Genomic DNA, 15,121 nt, shown 5'->3' with positions numbered 1-15,121 from the left:
TACTCAAGTAAGTCACACCACCCTTAGGCTTACATCAGGTGCTGGCCATTGGCATCAATTTGTATTTTTCATTTAATTAAGTTTTTGTTATTTTTCTATCATATGATAATTCCTCAAGTAATAGAAAAAAACGAACTATAAAAGTAGGAGTATATAGAGAATTTTTTCTTAAGAAGTTTTTTTGTAAACATAATTTATTAAAATGTTTTCTTGCACTGTGCTGACAAAGTTTTACTTCTTCACACTAAAATATAGAAAACAAATTGCAATTCAACTTTCTGAGTAGGAAAAAAAAAATACAAAAATAACAAAAACTTAAATAAAAATATAAATTGATGCCAATGGCCAGCACCTGATGTAAGCCCGAGGGTGGTGTGACTTAGAAAAGCTAGCTAAGAAAATGCTCGATGGATCAAATGATATTTGCCAGATAATATTATGTAAGAAATTTGTACAGCTTCTATATCAAACCTTAGAATTTCTTCTAGAACCAAACTTCGAATTTTGATCCTTCTCAAGTTTAATTTGTAGATCCCTTTATAGACGGATACTCGTATAGTCGTATTGTTGAACATCTCATTACCAATATGGTTTCGGGGGTTTTACTTTCTAAAAAAAATTTATAGTTAGGTTAAAAACTTGATTGCTTCTTCTTTTTGTCTTTTCGTTTGCGGTTACAATACTTGAGTACTGTCAATTGTTTAGCGCGATTAAACTAATTATTCATGAGCTTATCAAGTTTCTCCTAGCTATTACAATATTTCATAGCAATATGTATTCATGCTTTTTGAAACCAATCATCATACACTTGACCGCTTTTTTATTATTTTAATTCTATAAAGGACGAACAGCATTTTTGCATATGATTATCATTTACTATTCTTAAAGCTTAAAAGTATACATTCTCCTTACCTTTGAAGAACTTTAAGAATGTGAGAACAAAACTAATTAAAAAAAAAAACAAAATTTAAAAGATCTTCTTAAAGTGTATCAATTTTAACAGAATATGCCATATATTTATGGGTGTACAAAAAGTCCAAATTTGGTAGCAAAGATTAAAGAGTACTGTAAATTTATCTCGGTGTACATTATTACGCGATGTAATTTTTTTGCTTGTGTATGGATTACAAGTATTGATCTAACTATGAGGTATGGTTTGTGGACGCCTTGATCATTTGACAAGAGTGTGGTTCTACAATTGTAATGGTTTTAGGACGAAAGGTGTAAACTTGCTACGACTATGTGTAGCATGTGACCATTTGATCACTTAAAATCCGGTCCAAAGACTTTATATTAGAATATGGATGTTCAACTCAAAATCAATTAGTATGAGTTGATTGATTTATATATTTTATATAATAGTCAAGATTTTTGTTTTTTTCGATGTAGGATACTATTTTTAATACGCTTTTTCGAGATGATGGTTCTTTTAGTCATTAATAATCGGTATTTTTAGATATCGATAGGTGGGTAAAATTTAGATTGTGCTGATTGTGAACTTGGTTGGGAAACATATGGATCGGGCTCGGTTTTTATATTATATCATAGGTTTCCAACTCAAATTGATAATAAATGAATATGTCTATACCTTTTATATACTATTTAAAATTTTGCTCCACTTCTAATATAAGATATTATTCGCTAACTTGTGATGGATTTGCGGAAAAACTCTTGTCAAGTGATTTCTTCACCATAAATTTGATTGTACATTTTGGAAATCTCGGATACTCGATGTAAAATGAGATTTAAAAATTGTGAATAACGGTTTGCTTCCTATGTCGAAAAGTTGCTATTATATTGAAGAGATAGAATCCTAAGTTTTTACTTACCATCAACAATGATTTTGTCATACAAAGGCTAAGCGAACGTATATATGCGGGGGTGTATATATTTACTATAGTGCGGTGCGAATGATTGATATTCTAATTGTTTTTACCTCATCTTTTAACTTGCACTCATCATTTGGAAGTACAAATCCCTAGGTAGTCTAAAAGACTGACCAAACAAACCATACCGACAGATACCTGTAACTTCTACGTGTAAGGTATGCATTGTTTTATAAGCACTTTCTTGAAATAAAGGATTTGATTTTTTCTATAATATGGTTACTCTAACAGATTAATTAATGCTAAAATGACTAAAGATTTTTTTTCTCTTGGTGTAAAAGAATGATTAAAGATTTGAAGGTATTCAATAAAATAAGTTCTTGACAAAAATAAAATAAAAAAAGATTTGAAGGTATTCATTGTTTAATATGGTGTAAAAAATGATTAAAGATTTAAAGGTATTCATTGTTTAATACGCATTTTTCTTGAAATAACTAAGATTTTATATCAGAATTCGGGCAATTTTGGATAATGCAAAGTCATCAATGCGTTACCACCAACCGGATTAAAATTTACATGCATGTTTGTTGATAAAAATAAAATAAAATAAATAAACCACTAATTACACATTAATATGAAATTAAAACTTAAAATGGGAATATGCATATATAAGTATTAACTATCTAGATTTTTTTGGGAGTTATACTTTATTGTAAAGAATTTGATGTGATTTGCTTGAAATAATATCGGCCCACATGTTGCCTTGAATTGAGAGGCTAGTTTTTTCTTCCTTGGACATTATAAGAGGCACTTGGTTTTTAGGGTTCAGACAACTGAATCTTTTACACTCGAAGAAAATATTAGTGTCACGTCAAATGTCTTTTCTATGCAACAACCACGTTTAAATAACGACAATGTTATTTTCTTTCGTATGAAGTTTCTTAAGGAATTAATAATATTCCGTGGGAAAAAGAAAAGTAGTTTCTTAAGAGGAGGCTAAAACCACAATAAATAAGATAACGCACCAAAGGTGATATATGTTCCACATATGTTTGTTTATTTATCTTTTGGGACCTCAAGTGCTATAAGATACTCGTTGGATTTGGTATTATTATACTATCTAAAGTTGTTAAGTATTTGGAGAAAATTATGCAACTAATGGGGTATTTTAAATGAATACTACAGATGGGCGATCGCTATAGTGCTGAAGTTTTTTAATGGTCTGTCCCGAATCTCGAGGAAACTGATGAACAAATAGGCTCAACAGAAACATAAGAGAATCTAGAAACAGAGGAAAGAAGCATTTACAAGTTCAAATTCTTTTTTTTTTTTGTTAAAATACAAGTTCAAATTCTTCTATACGAAAGATCTTACATTCGGTCAAAGACCCTCCAACAAAAAATAAGCACAAATTAAAGGAGTTCAGAGAAAACCCGATCATAAATTAAAGAAGAGTGTGATCGTACAATTGGCTATTTAACAATTTATACTCTGTTTAGCTTTCGTGTGGGGCCATAATAGTATTAGGTCAAAGACCAACCATACGTACATTTTCACTATAGCCTAGAGATGATTCTATTGTGCGCATAGATGGCCCAATTGGTCACTTGTACTTCGGCTCGAATGTTTTTACACATGATGAGTTTTCAAAAAAAAATTTCTTATCAAGGGGCATGTTTACCTCGAAAGTAGTCCAAAACATAAAACTCGAATACTAATTAGTATATTTGTATAATTTGCCTTTGTAATATAAATAGTAATATGTTTTTGTTATGTAACTAACACTTATAACGACATAACCAATAGCAAACTAGTTTCCGTTATCTCTAATTCATCGGTTTCATGTGTACGTAGCTAACGTTTTATGATGAATTCATTTTATGTATTTTTGGGTCCAAACCGTGGCTTATATACTAAGTCATCTTAGCCAGCGTCAATATAGTACATCAGCCAACATAGATTGTTATGAATAATCCAACGAATATCGTAAAGTAATGCAACAGAAATGCTGATCCAGATAATGAGGAATGGTTGTAGTTAATTAATTAAGGCCATCGGAAGGGTGTTATTATTATTGGAGAAAAAGGCCAAAATGGTTTTGTTTTAGTGAGAAAATGGTGTTTAAAGAAAGTTATAATGATTAAATAATAATTATCAATTAATTATATAAATGCGTAGATATATGAAGCAAATACATTGAACCTAATGGAAGACAAGACAATAGTCCTTTTTATAATCCGCCGGTCTTATCTTTGATCACATGCTTATCAAATTTAGGCGCTTGTCTTTTCCTATCCATGTCTACACCTTGTTATTTTATTGACAAAATATGCAATTGTCCATTCTAAGTGTATGAATAATGCATTATGCATATATGATACATAAATTTGTTCAGTCAGTTCATATATCGTTATAGAATATACTGTAGCAAGTTCCTTTTTTTTCTTTTTTTTTTTCTTTTTCATCAAACACCATCTTTATTAAGATATCGGAAAGAGACTCTCCACTGGGGAAAGCCAATCAGGAACCGATGAACATACATGGGAAAAAAGGCTATTACGAGCCCGAGCTTTTTTGACTAAAAAGTCTGCTCGAATATTAAGACTCCGAGCAAGAAATCTAATGCTAAAATCAGGGAAGAAACAAACGAAGGATCGAAAAGAGGCTAATTCCGCTGCAAAGGTTGGCTACTCATCTTGATTATCCAGGAGAGAAATCAAATCCGAACAGTCGGAAGCAAACGCGCAAGAGGTATCGCCTAGTGAGATCATGCATTCCATTGCCCAAAGCAAAAAATCAACTTCTGCGTGAAGTGGAGATAGACTTCTTCTCGAACACTTGAGGCCGAGGTGGAGAGTACAATCCTGATCAACTAAGACCCATCCATGTCCGCTAAGGTTATCCCCCGAGTGCCAAGAGGCATCAAGCTGGCATTCCGAGGACCGAGGAGGCGCCGAGAGGGGAGGAACCGGGCGGGGAAGAGCATCGGATTCTGTGTCAGCTCTCCTAATTGCCTGTTTCCAGACCGACGCTTCTCGTAAAGCCAATTCCAAAGTCTCCAGAGGGGGTTCCTTAAAATTTTCAAAAATGAATCGATTACGGCTTTTCCATATATACCATAGCAAGTTCCTATTTTTGCCTGAACTAGCTTATAAGATTTCCTTAAGAAAAATGTTAGATTAAGACCATGTACATAGCTGATATAATGAGAGTATCAAGAACCTATTAATAATTTTTTAATAGATCAGAGTATCAAGTTGGGCATGATCAGTATCACTGGAGTGATACTTCTGATACCCAGTATCAGGTGACATGGCGGCAGCTGATTCGTCTGGGAAACGTGTTTTTCTCTGAAAGCAGAGAAAAAAAAAATTCATATTTGGCAAAAATGGGGCCAAGGTAATTAACTACAAGCGACTAAATTATTTTTATCATCATGTTTTTTAAAGTTTTTTTGAATTTTATGTTTTATTTTGCTTAAGTATATTCTACTGTTTTTTTAATTGTAATATTACTTTTTGTAATCCTATGTTTTTATATATTTATTTTTGATTTTGTAAATAAATTTTTTTGTCTAATACTTAAACCGGTCTCACCAATAAAAACATATTTAGTAAGAGTATCATAAAAAATCTCAAACAATAAATAAACATTATAAATAATACTAAAAAATTCTTAATGATACTTTATGAGTATCACTAATGAACATGCTCTAAGAGATCGGTTAACTATGTTGTCATATTATAAAACTGTATTTATAAAGCATGCCACATTGTAGAATCTTATAGCATGAAACACTATTAGGTTAATTTATGTATTATTAATATTAAGCTGAAAACTTTTGCTCATACATATAATCTAAAGAATACTCTAATCTTGAAAATATTTTAAAAATATATACTCTTAAGATCTATAAACTTGGCCGAGTTGAGTTAGATGTGTTTTGGAATCGTTTAAGTCTGAGATAGATCACTAACAATTTATTTTAAATATCGTTTCAATAAAAATAAAGTTCAACACTAAAGCGAATATTTGAACCTCAACAAAATCTTGTGTATCTCATACATACCTTCTTACTTTTATAATTGCTGATTTATTTGCAAAATTTTCTCTTATTTTTCTTTATTTGTTCATTTATTTCGGAGTTGAAGTAATTGAAGTATAATGAATTTTTGTTTGAGACCAAGTGTCAATATCTCAACTCGTTAAGATTTTCAAGCAAAGTCCAAATTTTTTTTGGTTTGAGTGGTATTTGGAAATCGATTCTATAAAATACTCTAATTCTTTTCTGATGAATGTACATGCCTAGCTTCAGAATCTCTTTCTTTCTAAAAAAAAGAATAAATTACGGGAATGGGCTTTTTCTCAGCCAAACTTACGACATCCGGTACATTTGCCAAGCCTTTCATTTTAGGCATTTCCAACCTAGGTGAAATGTCTCCTTTACCCTTACACAGAGCTGCTAAAAACTTTCATGTCTATGAAAGAGAGATGTGAGAGATATTGTTGAAGATGAAGATACGGTGACGAAGTGGATTTAAGCGCAGGGGAATGAAAAGTTAAGATCAAGAGATTAAAGCTTCAAACCCATCTCTTTCATATATCTATAAATTTGATTTTCAATTTTGGTTTAGATTTGATAATAAATTAGAAAATTTGATTCAATCAATTTCTATGATTGGAGCCCTTAGGTTTACTAGCCACACGATCCCCTTAGGGTTTAGCTTCTTTTATTCAAAACGAAATCAATTGAATGAGTTCATCGGAGGAGATCGGTGTTGGTGACGAAACGTTTTTTGCATCGGAGATGAAAGAGATGGTGTTGATAGCGTTGAAAGTGATGAAGTTGATGGAGGTGACGGAGATAGCGTTAATGAAGCATGACAGTGAGAAGTAAAGGTTATGGTCGGAAAAGAGAAGGTGGTGGTCGGAGAACTACCCACGATGGAGATGGAGGAAACGAGGAAGAAGAGTTACAGATGATAGGGACAAAACAGTCATAACACCAAACCCACAAATACCTAAAACTATAAGTCCCGATACTTGTTCCTTTTTCTTAAGTTTTGGGCCAATAAAGCCCTAAATCAGTAATAACCCCAAAAAAAAATTATGTTTGTGAACAGTTTTTCTTCATGTTGATTTTTCTTACAGCGGATAATTTCTTACAAGGCAGTAAAGTAAAGGAAAAAAAAAAGGCGAGGATTCCAAAAAAAAATTCTTTATTTTTTTTGACGGCGAGGATTCATTGATTTAAAAGATTATTAGTTGCCGACAAAAGAGAAAAGAGAACATCATTACTTTAACAATAACAGAGAAGGAAACAAAAAAAAAAAGTTGGGTCATAAGAAATGGTTAGACGCGGAAATAGTTGAGAGTATGAAAGAATGACATGTTCATCAATAATGAAATTAGGCAATTTAAGGACTTTGATAATTTGTTTCGCATTTAGCTAATGTTAGTCTTCTACGTTTCCTATTTTCATTATATACATGCGAATGTTCCAACAAATTATATTTGAAAATTGATAAGTGTGAAAACTCCTGCATACACTGCAACGAGACAACAAAGGTTGTCCCTCGCATTATTATCCCTATTCCTTCTCACTCCCACGTTCTTCATTTGTCTCTTATATAAATTGTTTTAACATTATACAGAATTATATATACATATATATTTTCTTATACACTAATATATTATAATTTTTTTAGAAATATTAAACAAGTATAAACTTCTAAAAAATTGGTTACATAAACAGTTTAAAACATAAACTAAAAGTTTCACTAAAATTTTACAAAACTCTTTACTTCCAATATTATTTTTGTAGCTGGCAATTTTTTTATATATATAGTTGAGATTGTTTAAACTTTAAACTATTAAGGATATGAGTTTTTGAGCCATAATTAGATCATATTTTTAAAAAATTAAAATTGATCTGGAAAAACAGGATTTGACCATATTTAGTAAAGATATTCATGATTTTTAAATATAGATAGTTTGGATTTATAGATTTTTTTTTTAACTGTGTAAAAGAGATTCTTATCAATATAACTAATTAATAACTGACTCAACCTAGATCTAAAAAACACACAGAATGACTTTGGTTTGATATGCTATTTATTCACTTTATGTTTTTCTTTTATTTTGGTTTTAGTTCACCTTATGTTTACTTATATGCCATTAGAAAGTAATAATCATGTTATGCCGCAAATATATTCCGAGTTAACAATTCATGGGAATGACGAAACCCATGTGGCCTTCATTTCTATAAGTTACAAGACAATGTTAGTTATACAACTAATGATGAATTAATTATTTACAAGTCAAAATATTTGTATATAGCTCAGTTTCTTGGGCAGTTCATAAGAAAATCTAGGAGCGTCTCGTGGTTTGATAGAATATTGTATCAAAATATACGTTACTCTTACAATATAAAATACTTTTATTCCTTTATCCATTTTAAAAAATAATAATATTGTTTTGCTCAACCTTGGATTCACGTATAGAGCAAATGATTGTCGCCATCGTGCGCAACCTCCGTTGATCAAGTATTTTGTACGGTAGGTCCCGCTTTTTTATCTTATTCGGGACCATCCATGCGGATTCATAACTTTCAACAAACAACCAATGCCAATACATAACATAATTTAATTTATAAAATAATACTAAAAAGTTTTAAGTTTTAGTATTCGAAATGTTTCAGGTTTGAAGAATTTATTATTCGAAATGACATTTTTAAAGTAATGGTGCGATAGCCTGACAATTTGATCTAGGGTTTATAACGAAACTTTGATACAATCTGATCTTAGGAAATCTAACTTCGACTAACCCCTATATATGTGTGTTTATAAAAATTTCTAATAACTAAATTATATAAAAATAGCTAGATACTTTTCTAGTATACATAAATATAAATATTTGATCTAACAGTTAATACTTTTTTTTGTGATAAATTAACAGTAAATAACAGTAAACTCCACAGTTAAGCATGTTTGGGGTGGAGTAGTTTTAGGATGGGTGACCTTCCTGGAAATGATTGTCGAAACTGTGTGAGTGAGGACAAAACACAGGGAAAGATCATGTGGTGATTTGTAGGGTTGGTAAACAAATCTTTAAAGCCTCCCGGACGTAGCGGACCGGCCATCGGACAAAAGAGGACTCATGGGCCCGAGAGAGGACGTGGGCCCCACTGATAGGGGCGGTGGGGACCTTACATCTTTAATAAAAGTTCTAATAAGTAAATTATATAAAAACAGCTAGATACTTTTCTACAATACATAAATATTTGATCTAACAGTAAATATTTACCTTGATCAATTTTAGCAATAGTAATAAGGCATTAAAAACGCGTAATTTAAGCGTATTATTGTAAATACATATGGTGTGTTACTCGTTAATACGACGAAGCCACCTATTAATTAGAAAGTAATGTGACAAACAAAAAAAGGCAATAGTTTCTAGTAAAACCAAAAATAACGACGATGTGCTGACTCACGATTACAAACTTTACCAAGTTAGCCTTCTTTACTATCGTTCCAACTGATATATATGAGAAACGTGTACGTATTTTTACTTTGGGTCAACATTCAGTAAGTTACTTGTTTTATTTATTTATTTATCTATTTTCTGGTTAATAAAAAAATTTTGAGCCTCCAACCTATAATTTTTAGGTTGAAAAGCACAGTAGTTCCGAAGCTATAGATTATTTTTGAGTAATTTATTTTTAGATTGGTTCATTAAAAGCGGAAATTTCTAAAAGAATTTAAACACTTTCGCATATTTTTGGAAACATTTTACAAAAAAAATAATACAATTCAAGAAAGTTTATTACTTATTCGGTTTCTCTTTAAAAAACACATACTTTTAAAGTAAGTTCTTAATTATACATTAATACCTTTGACAAAAAAAATTATACATTAAATATAAATAAAATAAAAAAATGTCATAACATGCATGCATGTCGTGTATAAATGTCATGCATGGTAAGTTAAAAAATGGTAAATAATGGAAATAACGAATTATTTTAAGGAAGAGACAAAGTCCCTGCTAAAGTGGGAGAGGTTTTAGGAAAGATAGCTCAGTGCTGCTAGGGAGAGAGAAAGGACAAATATGGCATCTTACCAAGTTTTCGAGTCAAACAAAATTAATCATTTTCTATTCTCATTTTTAATTTAATTTTATGCGTTTGACATGACATGAACGACATCTCCTCTTATTGTCCTCTCTTGTTATGCCTTCATCTTCTTCACTATAAGAACACCCACAACATTTCCCCTGCAACTCCCTCTCCCTCTTTCTCAATTTCTCTCTCTAAGAAATCAGAGAAGAAAAGAAAAAAATCTCTCTCTTTCTCTCTTTCTCTCTAAGAAACAAGAAAAGAAGAGACAAAACAAATGGAAGAGTTGGGTTCTATTTGGTTTTACCAAGAGGTTAGTTTTCCTTAATAATATGAATTTCAAAGGCCATTTTGTGTATTTTTTATACCAACCAAATCAACATTTTGCATGGAGATTCATCTTTTTAAATTTTTTATAGATGATCAATTCTAGATTCTTGTCCTTAAGAATCATTGTGTTTGTGTGTGTGTGTGTAATTGGAATTCTAATCACTTTGGTTTAAATTTACTTCTGAGTAAAAATCTCTCTTTCTTTTTTCTTCCCAACATTTTACTTTTAGTTAACTCCGACATTATAAAACCTCTCAGATCTATGAGAATCTATCAGAACAGTCCATTTCACCTACATAAAATGTGACTTCTTGTACTTTTCTGACCCTTTTAACACAAAGACTATTTTCTTTTTTTGTCTTTTTATTTAATAATTTCCTAGCCCTGACGTTTTTATATAATAATAATTAATATGTTTGGTTTACATTTAGTAACGTTTCGAGTGAATTCTTGACCCCATGAACGCAAGGTTGTTGTCACACATCATTAGTAAAAGTAAAACCAATGTATTTTTTATTATTATGTTTCTTTTCACTATACTTTCTTCTAGATGTTGATTTCTTCAATGATTCAGCCAATCTTTTTTCTTCATTTTTATATCAATTAATTTCTGACTTTTAACTTTTTCTTGATAATTATTACAGAGTATGGATGAATTAAGACAAAAGCTTCAATATAATTCCTTTGAACTCGAAGCAGTGAAAGCAAAAGCTAATGAAGAAACAAAACTTCATCAAGAAGAAGTGAAGAATCTTCTTCATCTTCTCAAACTTGCTCGTCAAGAAAGAGACGAAGCTAAAGATCAACTACAAAAACTTCTCACAATCAAAACAAATTCAGGCATAACCGAGTCAAACTCACACGGTTCTTCACCGGTTGATTCATTCTTCGAACCGGTCTCATCCTCTGAATTCTCCAATTTCAACATAATACCGGAACCGGTTAACCAAATCAAGCTCAAGAACCGACAACAACCCGTTAACCGGATCTTGAAAAAGATTGATCCTGTGGATGCTCTAATGGATGAGATTATAAAAGGCAAATCTTTACCGGAGAAAGGGAAGCTTCTTCAAACTGTGATGAAATCTGGACCGTTGCTTCAAACACTTCTTGTTGCTGGTCCTCTTCCACGGTGGCGTAATCCTCCGCCGCTTCAACAGAGCTTAAGAGTTCCTCCGATCTCAAACTCTTACGGTTGTTTGCCGACTACGACGACCTCAATGCTGAATTTTAGAGGTTGCTCTGTTCCTGGAATTGCCACCGGAATTGAAGTTGCTACTAAACGACAACGATTTCATTAGTGCTTTTGTTGTTACAATTATTTCTCTTTTATTGCTCTGTTTTTGTTTTTTATGGTTATTTAGTTAGTTGTCTTGGATTATATTATTGTATAGATTTAAAAAATGTTTTTTTGGAGGGTTGAAGAGTTTGTGTGTATAAACGATTTGAGATTCTGGATTTTAGATATTCATGAGTTATATTTATCATCATTGGTCCTGATTCTTTTTTATACCATGTTCGATTAAGTAGCTTTAATTTATAAAGCTGTTTTTAGATAATTTGATGAAATAAAACGAGTTTTAAAACTTAATTTATGTGGTTATGTTTAAATAAAATATTACTTAATCAAAATGTAAAACGCAAATGTTAAATACAAACAACATTCTTCTTTTTGTATTTAAATTCTCGCGGAAATAAACTTCTTAAAAATATCGAAAAATGGTAAAAATTTAAATGTTTAAGACATGATTAGAAAATATTTTTAATTGAAACATATAAACGTAGAAACAAACAAACAATCAAGACCTAAAACATATACTAGAATTTCTGATGGAAATTTGAGTTGATTTCATCGACTTTTATTAAAACTAAAGCGATAAAACACATGATTTTGGCCTGGAGATCACTGGTGTGCCTAACTCTCACAGTTGTAGAGCATAAAGATCAAAGACCCTAAAAGTGGAGACAAATCAAGACAGAGGACTTGGTCTTGTTTTTAGAAAAATATTCAAGTAAAGACAATACAATTTTACGTGTTGGATTGTGACCAGTGTTTGTGGTGGCTTTTGGTCATGTTTTTGTAAGAAGTTAGGCCCAAAACATGTTCTGTTTCCTTAGTTGCAACTGCCATGGACGGCCATCAACTTCAACTAGCTAGTTTGAAAGAAGCTGCATTGTTGTGTCTTACATCACTGTTACGTAAGTTGAAAAAATTGGTTGGCATTTTAGGAGGGAGAAAATAGGATTGTTCCTTGAAAAATTTGGTCATTTCACAGAACTTATTGATGTTATCAAAATGACCAACATCTTTTCCCCCTCAAAAAAAAGGACAAATGCCAAACTAATGTATTTAGTAGAAAGTTAGTAATAATTCGGATTGGGCCTTGTGTAGAACTGGACTCCACTACAGTAGTCACAAAAAAAAACTCAAGTGAGCTTTGTAAGCTTATGACAAAAACTATGTTGTTTCTCTCTCTCTAAAATCCGAAAAACAAATTTAAAATTCTCATCAAAACACAAACTAATGTATACATATTCTGGGTATACCCGTTCCACGGACTTTCTCTTTAAAATAAATAAATTACTATTGAATATTTTTGTTGATAAATTTTTTGTTTATTAGTGTTATAAATATTCACTTTTTATATATTATATTTTTTCGTTTATAATTTATTTTATCGATAAAAATAAATTGTAAACCTATGTTCGTAGTAAGAAATTAAGAATAGACATATATACACCTTATCAGAAAAATTAAACCGAACCATAATTAAGTGATTCGTTTTGGTTTCGGTCTCTTCCAAAAACCCGTTCGGCTATAATTAGTTAAAATATTTTGGTTTTGGTTTGGTATAAAACCGTAAAACCATTCGGTTCTTTCCTATTTCCTGTTTGGTTAGCTTTTGTTTGGTTAGCTTTTAATTATTTTTGTAATATTGTTTTTCTCTTCTTGGTAATGTAAGTTACATGAATAAATTTTCTCAATCTAATGATTTTTTTTTAAAATTTTATATCAATAGGCGTTGCAGAAGAGTAAATAAAACTCTTTGAAAGATGTTATATTTCATAAAACTCTTTGAAAGATGTTATATTTTATAATAATGTTATGTTTATCATTTGATTGGTAAAGTATTTTTGAATGTATTACTCATGGTTTTATCGAATCTAAAAAAAAGATGATACAATTCAAGACAAAAATCTAATGTTACTTTGTTTTCTGAAAAAAGAATAAACCAAAAATAACCTAATTCGAACGAAGCCGAATTGCATATTGTTTTTATGTGGTTTTATTTTTTACAAAACCGATAAACTGTAAGACCGAAAAAAACAAATTGTAACTAATCCGAATTATATATGGTTTCTCTATTTTTTTTATTTTTTTTATAAAACCGATAAAACCGGCGAGAAGGACCGATGAAAATGAAGCTTGGTGATTCATTTATAAACACCTAACATTCTCTGATGTGATGACGTGACAGAAAAATAGAGGGAATATATATATATATATATATGATTTTAAGGTAAACAAAGCAAGAATTAAATGTTGAAGGTCATATACGTTACATTGTTGGTAGTTTCGTCTGTTTAAAACAATTTTTTAATAACACTACATATATGTTTGTAAACGTATGAATGATAGTTGTGGATTGCGTCGATTATGCTAAAACATGGATTGCCCTTGCTTTATAACCCCAATATATTTTGGCGAATCATAGTTAAATACATTCATCATAAATGGACATATATAGAACAAACAAAAATCATAGGATGCAGGAAAATGGAGGTATCTGTATTACAAAGAGTGTAATTTTACTGTTTTTTACACATATTTATAAAAACTATTAAAAGTTATACTATACTTTTTATTAATGACTAAAATTTTTTATCTCTTTCAAATTTTTATTCAAAATTCTGCATTAAAATATAAAACGATATTTTTTAGTATGAAACAAAAATAAAGTTTTAACATGACACTTTTTATGAAGCGAAATGAATATTTATTATATTTATTACAGTTTGACTTAACATGATACTCTTTATAAAATAAATAAATAAATGTCGTTGGAGGCTTAATTATAAGGTTAATCGTTGGTTTTATACTTTAGTCCAGATTACCATTTGCTCCTTATAAATTAAGAAATAAATACTTAATTATTATTTGTAGATCAAGTTCTTAAAAAAATATAGTGAGTTTTTATTGGGTGTGAGAAGTGTATCCCCCAATTTATTCAAACTAGAAAAAAACAATTACAAGCGTACATTCTGTGGTCTTGTAAACCCACTTACATCCTCAATCATAACAGAATTCACACAATCCGGCGGCGAGTCGAACATAGGAAATTCTAATGGTAGTGAAACCGCATAGTTCGCTAATCTATCTGCAAGACGATTAGCCTCCTTATACACATGCTTAACACAGACTATAAAGCATGACCACGGTTACGGTTATTACGGTTACGGTCGATTAACCGCCGGTTACGGTTATAAATTTTCTTTAACCGTAACCTTAACCACTATATATACGGTTAAAACGGTTACGGTTAAATACGATTACGGTTACAACGGTTACAGTTAAATACGGTTACGGTTATTTGATGATTATGATACGGTTAATATCGGAGATAAAATCTTACGGGTTAACTAACTTATTATACTACTTTTAATAAGATGAAAAAGTATGTTATAAACCAAATTTTCTTCATTTTTAGCAATATAGCATTAGAACATATTTGTTTGAGAAAAAAAAAACCATTTTTCCTAACGTATATTTTTTAATGTGCGATATCATTTACTTTTTTTGAAAATCTTTATCTGAACATTCGAATGTTTTCTTATTATGTTTATAAGAACA

The 15,121-nt window shown here is 30.7% G+C and overlaps 1 protein-coding gene across 1 annotated transcript; it reads left to right on the top strand.

Moving 5' to 3' along the window:
- Window positions 1-9,882: 9,882 nt before the first annotated feature.
- Window positions 9,883-11,756, top strand: LOC9315248. The gene is made up of 2 exons (XM_002880959.2): window positions 9,883-10,252; window positions 10,914-11,756. The coding sequence occupies exons 1-2, from the start codon at window positions 10,217-10,219 to the stop codon at window positions 11,568-11,570; spliced, it is 693 nt and encodes a 230-aa protein (XP_002881005.1). The 5' UTR covers window positions 9,883-10,216; the 3' UTR covers window positions 11,571-11,756.
- Window positions 11,757-15,121: the final 3,365 nt, after the last annotated feature.

The sequence above is a fragment of the Arabidopsis lyrata genome, assembly GCF_000004255.2.
Source record: "Arabidopsis lyrata subsp. lyrata unplaced genomic scaffold ARALYscaffold_4, whole genome shotgun sequence".
NCBI lineage: Eukaryota > Viridiplantae > Streptophyta > Magnoliopsida > Brassicales > Brassicaceae > Arabidopsis > Arabidopsis lyrata.
The sequence above is the reverse complement of the archived record's forward strand: the minus strand, read 5'-3'. Positions and strand labels throughout refer to the sequence as shown.